Source organism: Saccostrea echinata, unplaced genomic scaffold (genome assembly GCF_033153115.1).
Source record: "Saccostrea echinata isolate AGI-Se365-2 ecotype Australia unplaced genomic scaffold, CSIRO_AGI_Sech_v1 ptg000001l, whole genome shotgun sequence".
Taxonomy (NCBI): domain Eukaryota; kingdom Metazoa; phylum Mollusca; class Bivalvia; order Ostreida; family Ostreidae; genus Saccostrea; species Saccostrea echinata.
Genome location: NW_026889750.1, coordinates 39267579 through 39286779, shown reverse-complemented (window position 1 = coordinate 39286779; position 19201 = coordinate 39267579). Strand labels below are relative to the sequence as shown.

At 33.0% G+C, this 19201-nt stretch overlaps 1 protein-coding gene across 2 annotated transcripts in view; it reads left to right on the top strand.

The window, feature by feature from the left end:
- Positions 1-19201, top strand: part of LOC133191355 (structural maintenance of chromosomes protein 3-like) — a 49282-nt gene that overhangs the window by 17080 nt on the left and 13001 nt on the right. Inside the window, exons 2-18 of one of the 2 annotated variants that reach the window (XM_061327115.1) lie at positions 147-347; positions 746-919; positions 1189-1329; positions 2522-2566; positions 2817-2930; positions 12499-12574; positions 12668-12706; positions 12927-13066; positions 13334-13413; positions 13540-13618; positions 13726-13843; positions 13973-14087; positions 14299-14359; positions 14791-14871; positions 15188-15352; positions 15446-15567; positions 16068-16212. In XM_061327115.1, the coding sequence (XP_061183099.1) occupies positions 147-347; positions 746-919; positions 1189-1329; positions 2522-2566; positions 2817-2930; positions 12499-12574; positions 12668-12706; positions 12927-13066; positions 13334-13413; positions 13540-13618; positions 13726-13843; positions 13973-14087; positions 14299-14359; positions 14791-14871; positions 15188-15352; positions 15446-15567; positions 16068-16212 (1896 nt within the window). Of the gene's footprint in view, positions 1-146; positions 348-745; positions 920-1188; positions 1330-2521; positions 2567-2816; positions 2931-10452; positions 10554-12498; positions 12575-12667; positions 12707-12926; positions 13067-13333; positions 13414-13539; positions 13619-13725; positions 13844-13972; positions 14088-14298; positions 14360-14790; positions 14872-15187; positions 15353-15445; positions 15568-16067; positions 16213-19201 lie in introns of those variants that run through there. The other variant, XM_061327107.1, reaches the window with a different exon arrangement.

Genomic DNA, 19201 nt, shown 5'->3' with positions numbered 1-19201 from the left:
AAGGGGGGGGGGATCTGGTAAAGAACAGCATGGCCAAAGTTACTCAGGTGAGCGATGTGGCCCATGGGCCTCTTGTTTATCAGTAATTTGTGGGAATATTCACAAATTATATGTTATACCTATTATGTGCATCATTGTTATTTCAGCTGTTTGGAGGTGTCCTTATAGGGGTTGGTATTTGGGCATACATTGAAAAGCACAAATATTACCACAAAGAAATACAGTCCGTGTACGATCTCATCTTTGATCTTGCCATCATCTTCATGGTCGTTGGAGCTGTTATCTTTATCCTGGGATACGCAGGGTGTATCGGTGCTCTCAGGGAAAACATCTACCTCTTGAAGTTTGTAAGTACCTTAGTGAAATAAAAAGAAAAATTATCTTGTGTGGAATTTCAAATTGAAGTTCGTAAATATCTGGGCTCTTTGCTGACCCAAAATTATGTGCATAACATGCTTAATGATACACAAATCTTTGATTTTAACATTTACAGTAAAACTTGCTCATCACAAAGTGCCAGGGATGGATGATTTTGCTTTGTTATAAGTGTAATTCATTAGATTCACAATATATTTTAAAGTCATTGGGAATGAAAATCACTTCACTGTAAGCGTCAATTTAATATAAGCATGTTCACTATAAGCATGTTTTACTGTAAGTGTTATTATAAGTGCAATCTATTGTTTTATGAGAATGATTATAAAACATACCTAACTCACTGTTGATGTTATTTAATTTTTTACAGTACTACTTTGCCATGCTGTTAATATTTCTTGGGATGGTAGTTTGTGCAGTATTGGCATTTGTATTCCAAGACAAGTTCAGACAGAAGTTTACACTCCTGTTCAAAGATAATCTGATCACTACGTACCAGGATGACCCAGACAAACAGAGTACCATAGACTGGCTACAGGAAGAGGTGAATATAACAGAAAACAAATTAAAATTGTTTTTATTAGGATTCACAATTTGAAAAAAATCAGTAAATTACAAAACAGAAATTACAAGTTACAAATTACAAGACTGAAAATTTTTCCACCTGTTTTAAAATGTGAATTATTTGTCTTCATTTCTCATAAAAGAGTAGCCATTAAGCTGTAAATCTATATAGGTATTTATGAATTTTTCATGTAATACTAATTCATTGTTTATTCTCCTGTAAGTTTATTTGTGTTTTTCCATTTGTAGCTGGGTTGCTGTGGAGTGAACAATTACAGAGACTGGAACAAGAACGAGTACTATAACTGTACGAACAATGGCAAGGCTAATCCTAGCCCCCTAGCCTGTAGTGTTCCTCACTCCTGCTGTAAAGTACAAGATGTTCTAACAGTAAGTGTTACACTCTACTGATGAGTGCTATAAATGTAATAACAATAGCAAGTCTAATCCCCCCCCCTTCATAAAGTGTTCCTCACTCCTGCTGTAAAGGTTAGTATGGTGATTACTGTGTAACTGTACTAACAGGCTATTGTAGCCCCTGTCCCTCCCCTGGCCTTTAGTGTGACTCACTCCTGCAGTAAAGGTCAGGATATACTGACAGTAAATGTAACACTCTAGTGATGAGTACAATAATACTAATGATGGCACCCCTGGCCTGTAGTTTTCCTCACTTCTGCTGTAAAGCTCAGGATGTTCAACAATAAGTGTAACACTCTATTGATGAGTTGATGACTACTATAACTGTACAAGCAGGCTAATCCTAGCCCTTTAGCCTGTAGTGTGCCTCACTCCTGCTGTAAAGTTCAGGATGTTCTGAAGTAAAAGTTATCATCAGTTGTCTTGTAAGTGTTACACTCTGTTGATGAGTACTATAATTGTACTAACAATTGCACCTCTGGTCTGTAGTGTTCCTCACTCCTGTTGCAGTTCTCCTACTTTTGTTTTGATAGGATTGGATGTTAACTTAAGGACATAAGCAACATAGTTTGAACTTAGTCATCTTTTTCCCTGGAATTGAAAAGTTCCAGTACTTAAAGGAAATGTTTGCTACATTTTAATGTCTCTATATGCTGTTGTACACTTCTTCTAAAACAAGTTTGGATAAACAAAACATCTAGTATATATGTTTCGTAATTTTTGTATATTTTTTTTTGAATTATACAAAAATTTTCATCAATTGATATCTTTTCAAAACACCTGGTAATGCATGCTGATTTTTTGTCTACGAGCATCTGATGGCACTATAATCTTAAATTAAGAATATCTTGAAAAATTATCAGTCAGTAAGGTATGCTGCATATGTCCTTAAATCCAGGAAGGCCACAGTTGCATGCTACCCCTTCCCCATCTTCTGGGCCATAGTGTCCCTTATTCTACTTTGATTGTAAAAAGTCTGAAAATTAATAAAGAAAATGTACCCTGTAATGTGGATACAGCAAATCAACAAGACAACTTTTACTTAATTACAGTTATATCTATAGATATTAATGTCTTAGTTCTTCACATAAGGTTTCTTGATTATTTTTTTTCTCTTTTTTATGTATTTTTATGTATTTTTTGATTGATTGATTTTTTTTTGTAGCCAGGAGTTCCAAATATATTGTGTGGGAGTGGAGTCCTTAAAAGGGTATGTTACTTTGGATGGTTAGATTTTTATGCATTTTTAATTTTCAACTAAGTATTTTTTGTCCGTGCTACACTGTTCTAACTCTTGAAACATATCCATAAAACGAACACGTCAATTTAAATGTTATTTATTCAGATGGATTATATGCTCATAATTTATTTGGGCATTTTTAAATGTAATAAATTTAGACAAAATATATCCCTCCTCCAAAAAATGAAATCATAGAAGAAATATGTTATTTTTTTTGAAGGGGGGTGATATCTCTGTTATAAATACCATTGGCTGTATTGATGCTGCTCTGGGTCTGGTGGAAACAGAGCTGCCTATAATTGGAGGAATCACCATTGGGATCGCTATCATACAGGTACAAGTAAATTCTTTATTTCAAAACAAGTAGGAATTGCTTATAGCAAATCTAGATGCAATTTAATTCCTTGAATTTTTTTAATAAAAATTATCTGCGGATCTATCATTGGAGTAGATGTTTCAAATTTACTTTACCATGTACAGATTAATATTAACATGTGAGTGGATGATTTCAGCTGATTGCAATGTTTCTATCGTATATGCTTGAGAGACAAATTCAGGATCAAATGTTGAGGTGGAGCGTTTGAAGAAGATGATGTCAGAACAGTGCAGAAATATAAACAGTGCAGGGAAAAGTGAAAAATATCAACCCCCCCCCCCCCCCCCCCCCCAAAATGTGGAAGTGGATTTGTACATAACAGTGTCTACGCCTTAACTCATCTGTGAGACCAGTCATATTTTTTATTGAATTTTTAATGAATGCTATGGTAATCTGATATAGACGTTTCATATCATGAAAAATGTTTTTGAAGGCCAAATGAAGTAGTTTCATATACAGTGTATATAGTACTTATTTTTTGTGTATTAAAGAAATCTCTTTTTTGCTATTCATTTTAATGCCCATGACTTGCCAATTTAAGAAATCAAAATTGTTTACATGTTTTTAATTATGTTTAAATGTTTGTATACTAATATTTTAAAGAAATGACCATGATATTACGTTTTGTATTTGTTTTTTAAAGACTTAAATTTGGATAACCATTGAAGGTTATATAATATAAGAACTTATTCGAAGAGTATTTATTTACAAAAAAATGAATGCTATATTTTTATTTGCTATAAAACATGACAGTTTTTTAAAATACTCATTTTTGGGTGGGTGTTTTTTTTTTTGGTTGTTTTGTTTTGCAATTGGTTAATTTTGTACATTTATATGTTTAAATAATTTTCAACTAACAGTGGAAAGTTTGGAAATCTTGTATACTACAGTATAATTTTTAACCAACAATGGAAAAGTTTGATAGTCATTATAATGTTATTATATTGGATATTTGTAACCTTTGTTAACCCTATTCTGAAAGTATAGGCTGTCACAATGGGTTTCTGTTTCTGTAAAAATGTGTACATTATGTATTGTATTGTTTGATATTTTTTTTTTCAATCTATGCAGTGTTTTTCATACAAATATTATCCAATATAAAATATAGATATTATCTGCATAATATTGTTTTTGGTGGAGGTAGCCCCAGGTGGAAAGAAAAATAATTGTAGTAATGTAGAGAAATTTACTGTATGTTAGAATCTTTCTTGGAAATGAAATGTAAATATAAAAGTAATAGAATCGGCCAGTGTATCACAATGTGTAAATTTGATGATATTCAGTTGTTTTTGTTGTTATATGTTTATTTTTTCATTACTTTTTTTAGCAGAGTTATATCTTTTTAAACATTTTACTGTAATTTACTCATTTTCCCAAGGTAATGACCATTTACACACCTTATTTTATGGGAGTTTTACATATAGGAAACAAATCAAAAACACTTCAAAGATGTCAAGGGAAAAGATATTTTTTATATTTATCATAGATCGGGGGATATTATGTGATTTATAAATAACATATTTTATGATGACTAATATTTTTATTTATCACTCATAATAAAACCAGATGTAAGGAGTTTCTTCTTTTTAAGGAAATTTCTCTCTGGAGAATTGAATCTCATTAGAAATGTACACAAATTTGACTAGTCTACGCAGTTTTACAGACTTTTTTTATCATTTCATTTGGTGCATTAACATTTACACTGTTATTATGTAACAATACATGTTTTTTTTAGTTTGTGGTTGATTTTATTGAGTTGTTATTGTATATTCAATATACATGTGTAGATGTAGTTAATAACTGGTACGTTTTTGTGCAGGTAACTATTTTTTAGAATAACTTACGGATTAAGATTATTTTTATGTTAAACTCAGCCTAACTGCATCAGAAGCATATTTCTTTCATTGTTTTTCTTCTATTAAATTATTTTACCGAATTAAATACATTTAACTAGCTGTAAGTTCGACATTGTCATGAAATTTGAGTTTCAGAGTACTCAGTATTTAAAACCGGTATTCCCTTTGCTTTAAAGTGTCAAACAGTTCAGTTGTATTTTTTTTAATTTCACATTTTCCACACTACAGAAAAGACAACTGCAGCTACTTAAAAAATACTCTTCTTTTGTATTACATGTAAGCCATCTTAAGTGTTCATATGTAATGTTATTGTCTTAGTAATGGTTTTACCCCATGTTGAACAAGATTTATTATGGAATGTAAGGTACATGTGTTTATCTTGATGCTTCTACAAGAGGATATCAAAGTAAATCGTCAAGGGTTTGTTGATGTAATGGTACATTGTACTTAAGTTTTACATGTACTTAATTATATATGTATGTAGAATTTTACGTATCTTGTATCCTTGATAGTAATATCGCTTTTTTTATGGTGAATGGTTAAGTAATAGATATGTAGATATATAAACGGTTAAGGTATATTGATCTAAGTAATATTCATCATACTTTAATGCTGTAAATCACTTATTATTCCTGAGAACTTTATTTCTGCATAATTACGCAAGATGGTCTTCTCGTAAAAATTTCATTCTGGCGTATATTTTGAGTATCAAAGATTATATACAACAATGACCATAATTCATGAAATTTTGTCTCGTTTATAAATACTAAATACCTATCTCTCAAAGATAAGTTGGTGTGAAAATTTGTCACTCAGGTGACATAGGTTTGTGTTTTTCTCTTCAGTTACCATAGAACAGGTGAATGTCACACATCCGTAAACTTTGGAACATTTTCAGAACTTGTAAATCTGTAGAACTGATTTCAATACATGTTACATATAGGTGAAGGAGAATAAAATTATGTATATGTGCTCTCTCTCTCACTGCCCCTTCAAATTTCTCAAACTGCAGAACTAGTTTTGTCAGAGTAACTATAATTGAACACAAAGTATGTGTATTATGATCTCTGCCTGCATACTCCCCCCCCCCCCCCCCCCCCAAAGAAAAAGCAAAACAAAAAAACAATGAGATACAATCAGAACCTCCAAAATTATTTCAGTTTCCAAAAATCATTTTCAATTCATGACATCTAGCTGACAACTTGTGCATGATGGTATTATAGATTATATATTAGAAATAAGCTGAGAAAAATTTACTGCACAATATTTATTTGGCCTCTTAGGTGGCTGTCTGAGCCTGTGGACATCATGTTTATGAGAAGGAATGGAGGATGAAATTTTCCAAATGCAGAAGGAAATTCTTTAGTAGAAAAAAAATGCATTCCATATGGAGTTTAATTTTGTTTTAAAATATGTCTACTGTTGTTGGATGAAACAATTTTGTTCATAAACATTCATTCCAGAATTTAGTTAATTGTTTATTTCTTTCTGCTGTGAATATTAATAATTACATGTATATAAATCTGATCTGGTGATGTATGCATAATAGCAATATTTGTTGATATCTAATAAAATACTTGATCAATGGATGTTTATTTTATTCTATTTCTTGTGTTTAGTATGTGGTTACCCACAGATGAAATATGCCCTACATCGACATATACTTATTTACAAATGATGGAATAATGATTGAATACTAAAATGATGTATATGAATATGTATCAAAATTGAAATTCAAGCAACTCATCAATGTTGTTTTTCAATGAATTGCATTTGGTGACATTTGCATAGGGGGGAGGGGTATTATATGTTATGAATATACAAGATTGGTGTTCATTCAGTTAAGGCAAGGGGACTCGGGTAAGCATTGTGGCCAATTACTCTGAACTAAGAAAATATTACATAGAATTAATGAATCAAGTCGAGCTTAAAGTGCTTATGGTTTTTAGCTCACCTGAGGCATAGGTCATGAAGAACTTTGAGTAATCACTAATGGTATTAAAAGCCACTGATGGTATAGTTGCATTAGTGGAAATCTTCATGTGATGATATATTTGAATAATTTTTAGCTCACCTTGACAAAGTCCAGATGAGTTTATGGTATACCCCTGGAGTTGGCATCGGTGTCGGCAACCCAGTCAAAGTTATGGGCAAGTCCACTGCCAAATAACTATAAGCCCTACCTGGACCAAACTTGCATATAGGGATACACACTACCAAACTTGCTTCAGATGCTGGATCTGACCTACATTTTCAGGGTGACTGAATAGGTTTAACATTTTGGAGCAGGTCCTTCCCAAGTAACTATATGTCCTTCAGTGACCAAACTTGCATGAATTGCATGAACTTGCAGAATTGCTACAGATGCTGGATCTGTCCTACATTTTGAAGCAAATCCATTCACAAGTAACTATAAGCCTTGCTTCAGATGCTGGACCTGTCCTACTCTTTTGAAGTAGGTCTATTCCCAAGTAACTATAAGCTCTATCTGAATCAAAGTTGCATGGATGATGCATCTAGGGATAAACTATACCAAACATGCTTCAGATGCAGCATCTGACTTATCTGGCTGATCTACCCTGTACTGAAACAGTTAAAATCTTTGGAACATTCCCAAGAAACTATAAAATCTATCCAGACCAAAATTGCAGGCTTTTTGCATCTAGATATGCACACTGCCAGAACACTGAAATTATGAGAGACATTGCCTTCACTAATAGATAACATTCATCAAGGTGAGTTTTGTAATCTTTGATTACCTATGTTTAATACTTGTGTGTGGACAAAATTTTGAATCAGTGATGAATGAATGACACTGCTATCCATAAAAAACATGTAATTAATGCATCTTTAATAGTTGTTGTATCATTTAAAGGTTGTTTGAATAATGATACAATGATATCGGTAAAGTTAACCAATAGTGTTACATTACATCATATTGATTTTATCAAGTCACCGGAGTCGTTTTTGCAGTCTGTTAATTGCTATCTGTTTTCGACTCTCGTCCCTCTGTACATAAACTCTTCTTCTCAAGAACCAATAGACAAAATTCAACCAAACTTGCCATATTAGAGCATCCTCTAATAGGTAAAGAAGATTCAAGTTTGTTCAAATGAAGGATACACTCTCTTTCAAGGGGAAATAATTCAGATCTAGTGAAAAGAACTAGGTTCACTTTATGCATAAAATGACCCTGTCCTTATATCAATTAATTGACTATTACCCTCTGTCCCATTTCACATATCAAAATAAAGAAGAGACTTAGCGCTCTTATTTCATATTACAAAATTTCTTTTTGAGAATCCAGGTATTGGAAAACAGGCTTTGAGAAAATGCAATGTTCTTGAATTTTGCAGAAAACATGCATATTTGACTACCTTCAGCAAAGAATTAAAATATGAGCACAGCCCACGATCCAAAAATTAATACGTTTTGTGATCTTCAGAAACAGATCTTTCATTATGTAATTGCATATTTTGGATCAGAGGTTGTGCCCTATATGAAATATTGAAAAAATACCTCAACTTTTGGCCAAAGGTCCAAGTTATAAATACTGCATTTTCAACCAAAACTGAGCAGTTTCAATTTTTCAGAAATTCTCAGGGCCAAAAAAGGCCCTAAGTAGCTCTTGCTCTTTGAGTAAGTTATTTTTTAAAAAGTCCTTTAAAGAACCACTGGGCCAGAAAAGATGAAACTTATACAAAAGCCACCTCGTCCCACTATTTAGCATGGTTTATGAATTTCATTGACATCATATATTAGTTTTCATATGTTGACTAATTGCTTTTAATTATTTCATTCTGAGTATTAGTCAATGTTACTATAGACCATTTCCCAGCAGTTACCAGGTAACAATTATCCTGCTTTTATTCACCTTCTTTTTGTGTAATTTTTTTTTAATTTTCGCATCTTATTTAATTAATGTAAATCAGTTTAACTGAGAAAAAATATGGATTTGTCCATGCTAGTGTACACTAAACATTGTGAATTTGCAAATACAAATATTCATTGGCTCAAAGCTGCAAACACAACTTACAATAATTGGTAAAGGCATAGTTCATACATTTATACAATATTCTAGAATGTGAGGATATGCATAAATTTGCATTTAAATAAGAGGAAAGAGAGAAGGGTTGAAAATGCGAAAGTGGGAATCCAGGGAAAGTATCCCCTGTCCTTATTTCTATAAAGGGAGTCTCAATGTACAGAATCAGTGAAGTTAAAGAATATATCATGGAGGGTCCTAAATCAGTGGGGTACCTAAATTGGTGGCATCTCCTTTTGAGCTGGTGATTTTTATTATATTGGGAAATCTGACTTATTTTATCAATATATGAATAATGTTAGGTAACAAAGTAGCTTATAGTATGTCATATAAAAGTAAAAATATCACTAGTAAGAAAATTTATACAATTTAGGTACAACAGTGTTTGATTAACTTTGAAACAATTACTCAATTTTTGAAAGGAAGAAAAAAATAGATTGAAATTACTAATCAAATTTGAATTTGTTGAGAGTACAATCAAAAACAATATCTAAACAAAAGTTTAACATCTGTACATAAAAGTTAAGCAACTGTCATTTGATAATCAAAGAAATTTAAAATTTTAAGGGACTCCAAAAAGTTCATGTCTGATATATGATCTATGTGTATATTTTTAAAGGCTGGTTGCATTTAGATAGTAAATAAATTTACAATAAATACATAATTAAACTGTAAAATAGTTTATATCAGCTGGAAAAGGTTAAACAGAGAACAGTTTTGACTGTAATCAGGATTTTTGCCCAAAGTTGGTGTTGTCATGTGAGCCCAGTTTGGCTGTCTGAACAGATCGAGTAACCACTGGACCCAAGGCAACTTTACTTTAAAAGAAATTTTCAGATATGGTGAACATTTTATTCATCACTTTCAATATAAACATATTTACAGGTCTGTTAAAACTATTCTGTAAATCAATTGCAATGTTAATTTTGATAATTTCTAAATCATTTGTTTGTTTGGTGCTGAACTTAAGAAGGTAGAGACCTTTGAAAAGCATCATACCACTGATTTAGGTACCTCATCTTTTTGCTCGAGCCCAAAACAGAATGTCATACATTTGGAAAAGAAATATCTCTTCAATATTATTTAATTAAAATTTTGGTATAATATTTAAATAAATTACAGGAACCTTTAAAGCAGAACTGCATAAATTCCCTATTCAATTGTACTTGTTAGGAAAATTTTGTAATTGAATGCTTATTACCACCGAAATAGGTTCCTGACTGACGAAGATACTAAAATATCTGAAAATAATAAAACTTATCAGCTTTAGCAGTCAAAGGGAGAAAACTCTACAGAACTTGCGCGTCAAATCGAAAAAGCCCGCGTCTTGAAGAGGTCGCCTAGGCAAATGACATATTGTCGAGATAGTTACATATTCCTTGCTACTATTTTTAAAGTAACGGCAATAAGATGTATACCTTACAAATATATTTTTATTAAAATACAGGTGCACAGTGCCGACATTTAGTCTACAATTTCTCTGAAAATTTATTTTATTATATATGTTTCAAGCGGCCTTGCAATTTACCGCCATTTGCAATTTGTAAACAAAGCAGAAACACTGAAGTTTCAACCAAAAAGTACCAAAAATGTCGTGTCTTATCAACATAATGCATTGGTGATCAGTATTGTGTTTAGTGTGCACCACTTTGGAAAACGTGCAAAATGTACATTAAGCAGGTATGAAGCTACGAAAACGTTTTAAATTGTCGGCGTCTGAGATACTCGTCTGCAAGTATTTAAGTTCTTTTTAGATTAAATAAACAAGATCAGCACAATTAAGCCTAATTTTAGTGCATTTTGTTATGTTGTCTTTAATTGACCGAATTTTCTTTACTATATGATTAAAAAGTTGCGAGTAATTTTGCATTTTATACTGTATTAAATTTCCTCATTTTTTTTTTAAATTTGTTATCGATCCATCTTTACAACTGAAAAACATTAGATCCTGTTATACTTGGAATTACCACTTGTGTGATAAAGTTCTTCCAAATCTGATATGTTAATTGGGAAATGTTTTTAGTAATTATGAAAAGTAAATATGGTAATTTTTTCACACCTAGTATTATTTTATATATTTTTATTTCCCTTGTACTACAGTGTTCTATATCTTAATTAATACAGTTGAAATTCAGTATCTCGAACACTGATATCTCAAATACCATGGATATGTTGAAGTGATTTGGAAGTGACAAGTCCCAACCACACATTCTTGAAGTATTTTGCCCTATTTTGAATCCTTGGATATTCGGGAGTTTTTTCTCAAGTCCCATTGTGTTCGAGATAATGAGATTTGATTGTATTTACATTCCAATTACTTTCCCTTAAGATTAGTTCCAAATTAGAAAACAGTTCATTTTCTCATGAACTATCATGGATTAGCATAAATATCTGCAGTGTTTCATCATAATACAGTGCTTTATATCAGTACTATAGTGGATAGTTGAATTCATTCAGTGATAGTTTAATGGCATAATTTGCGGCAACTCATCAGATAAATAATGTAAATATAAGGTATGAATTGAATATTTGAGGATTCATGAGGTATATGAACTACAACACTTCACACCGGCATATTTATCATGAAGTGCTTCATGAAATATGCCGACGTGAAGCGTCCTAGTTCATGTCCTCATGAATTTTCAGAAATTAAATTCATTTCTTCAATATACTCTTACTTGAAATATGTGTGTGTAGACAGAGAATTTGTATATTTAATATGACAGGAGCAACACATAATTTGAAGAGGGTGTTGTCAAACTGAACAAGTGATTATTACAAATGTAGACATACTTCTATCCTTTGAATCAGGGGCAAGATCAAAAGTTCCATGTCCAACAAAACACAAAATTGACAATTTTATCAAGCAGCAAATTTTTATCTACCCATTGGGTCTGGTACCGATTCAATTGGGAAAAGTAGTGTCGAAATAGAACAAAAGGGAATTTTCTGTAATGTCAACAAATGAAATTTATTTCGTGTTTATTCTAACCTAACTATTAATTCAAGCTTTAAAGAATAATCATCAAGTATTCATTGTTGTACATATTAATGTCCCTTGTTCTCATGTTGTCACGATTTCAAGTCATCAAAAATGTAAGATGCTAGCATATGTCAACAACACACATCCCGCCATATTACCACTGATCTCTACTTTCAATTTAAGAGAAAGTTAAACATTTAGTTAACTCTTACAATGTTTCACTTGGAAAAGAATTACAATGTCATTGTAGTCTGTTCCTCAGCAGTTGAATTTGGAATTTTTAGTCTCAAGTTTGGGAAAAATTAACGTTTTTTGGCATTGGGAATGGTACCGTTTACTGGTACCAGTTATATAAGGGGAAAAACACTGACAAGACCCTTCTATCCCTCAGTGTGAAGGAGATTGAAATTTGATCATCTAACAATTACTAGTATTTACAGCATTGAAAATATGTTCATTCATAAAAAGAATCATTTTAAATACCAATAAAATAAGGTTTCATCTTCAGTATGCACTTCCTGTGTAATCGGACAATTTTAAAATATTTGGTGCCCCCCCTCCCATAACTGATATATTCATTTTATAAGTTAACATCTATGTTGTTATGATGTTGTAATAAGTGCTATGTTTTAAAAATTTTAGGTAATTATCCAAGGGTTTAGAAGCTACAGGGATCAAACTGTTGTGGAACCTTTTAGCCCAAAGCACAATGTCATAGGTATTTATTTAAAGAGAACAAATTTTCGTACTTTTTACTATATGTGAATCAGTGCATATCTCATTTATTACTTGATGCCCTTTCTCTTTGTAGTTGGCAGAAATGGGTCAGGGAAAAGTAACTTTTTTTATGGTAAGTGCTCCTGATTTAAATGTGGTAGTGTGATTGGCATTTCAAATTATTAATGTTATTCAAAATGTGTATAATATAAAGGAAATACAGACCAGGAAGCAGTCTGACCCAATACATGTATTATATATTTTGAATTGGTTATGACATTCAGGTCAGGAAGCAATTTTGCACCAAAAGATATAGAAATATTTGAACTTGTTTATCTTTTTGGTTTTTCTAGCTATCCAGTTTGTCTTGTCTGATGAATTCAGTCATCTTAGACCAGAACAAAGGCAAGCTCTACTCCATGAAGGAACAGGACCAAGGGTTATTTCAGCCTTTGTGGAGATTATCTTTGACAATTCAGATAATCGAATACCAGTGAGTTATTCAATGTTTGAAATAGAGGGTAATTAATTATAATCTCAATTACAATAAAAATTTATCTGTGTGTTTTGTTGCCTTATAGGAGATTTTTTTTTAGAGACTTTTAAGTTTTTAGCTACATTTAATATATTTGTGGACAGTGTCTAGAGAATAATGTGACATTTGTCATTCAGAGCAGTAATCTAAATTTTTTCTGTACATCTAGATGTACAGCATTTTCAGATATGCTGAGGGTATAATGTGTCTTGTTACTTCTTTCAGATTGACAAAGATGAAGTTGTACTCAGACGTGTCATTGGATCCAAGAAAGATCAGTACTTTTTAGACAAGAAAATGGTTACGTAAGTACGAAGTTGCTCGTAAAGGAATCGAATTATATATATATGTGTGTGTGTAAAAAAGTACCTGACATTTTAGCCATAATGAATCGTGTAAGATTTCACTCATGTCTGTTTTGTAAATTTCAGGAAGGGTGATGTTATGAATTTGTTAGAGAGTGCTGGGTTTTCTCGAAGTAACCCATACTATATTGTTAAGCAGGGAAAGGTACGTTATTTTCCCCTAAGGTTTTAAACTATATGTATTTCAAAATAAAAACATAATGAATCATGGGAGGTTGTGTTAAGACAAATCAGCTTTATCTACTTTTTTAGATTAATCAAATGGCAACAGCTCCTGATTCTCAGAGAATCAAACTTCTTAGAGAGGTGGCTGGAACAAAAGTGTATGATGAAAGGAAAGAAGAAAGTAAAGTAATTCTAAGAGAAACTGGTAAGTTGGAAACTTAACAACAGAAAAAAACCTTATATTTACCAGACCATTATTGTCCACATAATTATTATAAGGGTGAGTGATTAATTTGTCTCCATCTGAGTAATGTTAGAATCTTTGTCATAACAGAGGGTAAAAGAGAGAAGATTAATGATCTGTTGAAGTATATAGAAGAAAGACTAGCAACGTTAGAAGATGAGAAAGAGGAGCTTAAAGAATATCAGAAGTGGGACAAAATGAGGAGGTACTCTTATATCTGTCATCATTTATCAATGTACAGTTCACCAACCTGATTCTATTATCAGTGTATTGGGAAAGATCATAGCAATATAGCAATATTTTAAATATTTAAGGTATTTAAATCTTGTATACTACAGAACATGTTATCCTATTTTAGTGACATTGAATTTATTTTTTCTTAAAACATGGTTTTAATATTTTACAACTTTTTATAGATCTTTAGAATACACCATTCATGACCATGAACTGAGGGACACAAGAAAAAAATTAGATGAGGTATGTTGTTAAAAAAAATAATAATAATGTTATACCCTGCTTAAAAACAGGTGATGTAATTTTTGTTGACTTGTACATAATTACAGTTTTACTTTACATCATACTTTTCATTGATATGGAAATAAGTGATTCTGAAAAGAAGTTAGGATGTTGAGCATTCTTTATAAGTTAGTGTTTTATTTTCATGGTTAGAAAGGCTGTAGGATATGTGATATTGTGATTCTGAAAAGAAGTTAGGATGTTGAGCATTCTTTATAAGTTAGTGTTTTATTTTCATGGTTAGAAAGGCTGTAGGATATGTGATATTGTTTGTCTGTTAATGTTTACACTGTATTTGTATTTAAGAGAGTGTTTTTTGTTCTTATCTAGAAATAAATGTCACATTGTGCATCAAATACAGTTAATTATGTAGTTTTTTTTTATTGAATTAGCTACAAGATAAGAGAGATAACAGTGGTGCTATGACACAGAAGATCCGTGACAAGCAGCAATCTACTGTAGACAAAGTCAAGGTATACACAGATCAGAAAACTTCTGATGGCTGTTACTGTAAACCAACTTTTATTCACATGCGAGAAATATCCGCGAATTTCATGATCTTTTTATACTCGTGAATATTTTTTGCTGCTAACCATAAATTTAATCATGCATTTCTGTAGAATATTTCTTCAGTCACAAAATAAGTAGACCCAGATGGATTTCAAACCAACAAATTGTGAATAAAAACTGTGGCGAAAAATATTTTTGGTTTACAGTATTGCATTCTGTCACAAGAATTGCCATCCTTGTACTAGATGACCAGTCACAAATTCAACTTATTTGTTATAGTCCATAACAAGAGAACTCCGAGACCTGAAAACTAAGATGCAGTCAGTGATGGAAGAGAAAGAAACCTTGAACTCAGAATACCAAGAAGTGACAAAGCGCAGGGCAAAACTGGAATTAATGATCAAAGACATTCAGGATGAATTAGAGGGAGACAAGAGCTCAAGGGTAGGTACAATAACTGTGTAAACTTGGTGGATTTACCCTTCCCTGAAGAAAAACAGAATTAAATTTATATGTATGTCTTACTTACATGTACAGAGCAAGTTAGAAGATGAGCTGAAAAAGATCAATGAGAAAATCACAAAAACTCAGCAACAACTGGAAAACAATTTGCCACTTTATGAAGCTCAGAAACAAAGGGAAGAAAACTGCACCCAACAGTAAGAACTGGATGTTAGACTGAACATTCTGTACACTGCATCAAAAAATATCTTGACACTATTAATGTCCATTTAAAATACTGTAAATCAACTTTCCTTCATTGATACTTTTGCTATTCAAACATATCGGGAGGGATTTTTATTTTCGGAATCTTGTAATACAAACTCTTGTTGTTTATAATACTGAAAGTAGAGAACTTTTGGTGAAAAATCATTTTCCCAATTTTCTTTTTCACTTGAAAATGCATAAGCATGTAGGAAGGTGTTTAACATCATGTAAATTGTTTTGTATGGACATTTGTCAGCTTGTAAGAAAAAAAATTACTCTTAGCCAGAAGTAAGTTGTAAATAAAGAGATAGAATGTTCAGAACATGTAATTTGTATTTCAATAATATGAATAAGGAGAGCAAAGAATTTTTTTTAAAAATTGAAAATTCCTCACCTAGTCAAGATTTTATTTTAATTTCACTTCGTTTACATAATTTTTTCTCCTTTTTAGGTTATCTTTAGCTGAACAGAGGCGGAAGGAATTGTATGCAAAACAAGGCAGAGGGAACCAGTTTACATCCAGGGATGATCGAGACAATTGGATAAAGAAAGAGCTTAAATCTCTTAATAGGGCAATCAGAGATAAAGAAGAACAGGTTAGTTGATGATGAAAACTTTTACAGAGGAAATTTTCTTTTGGTTAATTTGGAATGAAAGTATTGAATTGTTTTGATATAAATTGAAGCATGTAAATGTAACAAGATTTTTCCTTACATAAAAGACTAATCAACATTAAAGGAATTTACAAGTATATGACATGAAGTTATTAAAGGAAAAACACAGTTTGTTACATGTATACATGTACATTGTATAAGCATTGATTGGGAAGGCCAGTGAGTACCTTTGTAGTCTATTTCTATTTGACAGATTTGAACCATTGAGATTTGTTTTATTAAAATGAATGTATTTGAAATGAAAGTAAAGACAAATTAGGCAAGTTGTACACCAAATATTTCTAACGAACATTGCCAAGACTTAACCTGGTATGGAGAATTCAGAGTTGTTCCTAAGAATTGAAATAGGAGGGGACATTAAAAAAGTAGAAGGGGGATCTGGGGTTCCTCTAGTTAGAATAATCTAACTGTGTCTCGGGACAGGCCCTCACCACAACCGGGCCCATAGGACATTTATCATTTTAAAGATAGAACATTCTATCTAGGGTTCCTCCCCTAACAAGAGGTTGAGGGTGAATACCAGAGTAGCAGGGGGATGACGTCATCATAGGCGTGGAAATTCCCCGGCCCCCAGGTCTTAGGGACAACCCTGAGAATTGAATGCACGCTAACGGTTGAATGGTTGATTTTTCTGTTCATTGTGACTATGGCCCAAGCCCTTCCCAGTCACTGTATACGAAGCATAATATTTTCTGCCAGTTAACAAGTACATTGGTTTTACAGTTAGTACATATACTACTTATATATGTTAATTTTTTAGGTCACCTGAGTCACTCAGGTGACCTATTGCTATCTCTTTTCGTCCGTCGTCGTTCGTCGGTCGTAAACTTTTGAACATTTTCAGCTTCTTCTCTGGAACCAGTGAACCAATTTCAACCAATTTTGGCATATAGCATCTATGGGTGAAGGGGAACAAAAATTGTGAAATTCGTGGCCCCTGCCCCCCTGGGGCCTGAGGGGTGGGGCCAAAACCATCAAAATTAATGCAATCTTTAAAAATCTTCTTCTTTACTCCTGGACATCAAGCAGTCAAACTGTTGGCATGATTGTAATAAGCATTGAGCCCTCTACCAAAATTGTGAAATTCATGGCCCCAGGGTCAGGGGTTCTGGTGCTAGGGCGAGGCTATATAGATCATATAGTGAAAGTGCATTATTAGCTCACCTGAGCTGAAAGCTCAAGTGAGCTTTTCTGATCACATTTTGTCCGGCGTCCGTCTGTCTGTCCGTCTGTCTGTCTGTCTGTAAACTTTTCACATTTTCAACTTCTTCTCAAGAACCACTGGGCCAATTTCAACCAAACTTGCCACAAAGTATCCTTGGGTAAAGGGGATGCAAGTTTGTTCAAATGAAGGGTCACACCCTCTTTCAAGGGGAGATAATAAGGAATTACTGAAAAAATAATGACATCATTTAAAAATCTTCTTCTCAAGAACCATAGGGCCAGGAAAGATGAAACTCATGTGGAAGCATCCTTAGGTAGTGTAGATTCAAGTGTGTTCAAATCATGACCCCCGGGGGTAGGGCGGGGCCACAATGGAGGATCAAAGTTTTACATAGAAATATATAGGAAAAATCTTTAAAAATCTTCTCAAGAACAGCAAAGCCATGATGAGTCATATTTATATGGAAGCATCCTGAGGTAGTGTAGATTCAAGTTTGTTCAAATCATGACCCCTGGGGGTAGGGTGGGGCAACAATGGAGGATCAAAGTTTTACATAGAAATATATAGGAAAAATCTTTAAAAATCTTCTTCTCAAGAACAGCAAAGCCATGATGAGTCATATTTATATGGAAGCATCCTGAGGTAGTGTAGATTCAAGTTTGTTCAAATCATGACCCCTGGGGGTAGGGCGGGGCCACAATGGAGGATCAAAGTTTTACATAGAAATATATAGGAAAAATCTTTAAAAATCTTCTCAAGAACAGCAAAGCCATGATGAGTCATATTTATATGGAAGCATCCTGAGGTAGTGTAGATTCAAGTTTGTTCAAATCATGACCCCTGGGGGTAGGGTGGGGCAACAATGGAGGATCAAAGTTTTACATAGAAATATATAGGAAAAATCTTTAAAAATCTTCTTCTCAAGAACAGCAAAGCCATGATTGGTCATATTTATGTGGAAGCATCCTGAGGTAGTGTAGATTCAAGTGTGTTCAAATCATGACCCCCGGGGGTAGGGCCGGGCTGCAATGGAGGATCAAAGTTTTACATAGAAATATATAGGAAAAATCTTTAAAAATCTTCTTCTCAAGAACAGCAAAGCCATGATGAGTCATATTTAAATGGAAGCATCCTGAGGTAGTGTAGATTCAAGTTTGTTCAAATCATGACCCCGGGGGTAGGGCGGGGCCACAATGGAGGATCAAAGTTTTACATAGAAATATATAGGAAAAATCTTTAAAAATCTTCTTCTCAAGAACAGCAAAGCCATGATGAGTCATATTTATATGGAAGCATCCTGAGGTAGTGTAGATTCAAATTTGTTCAAATCATGACCCCCGGGAGTAGGGCGGGGCCGCAATGGAGGATCAAAGTTTTACATAGAAATATATAGGAAAAATCTTTAAAAATCTTCTTCTCAAGAACAGCAAAGCCATGATAAGTCATATTTATGTGGAAGCATCCTCAGGTAGTGTAGATCAAGTTTGTTCAAATCATGACCCCCGGGGGTAGGGCGGGGCCACAATGGAGGATCAAAGTTTTACATAGAAATATATAGGAAAAATCTTTAAAAATCTTCTTCTCAAGAACAGCAAAGCCATGATGAGTCATATTTATATGGAAGCATCCTCAGGTAGTGTAGATTCAAATTTGTTCAAATCATGACCCCCGGGGGTAGGGCGGGGCCACAATGGAGGATCAAAGTTTTACATAGAAATATAAAGGAAAATATCTTCTTCTGAAGAA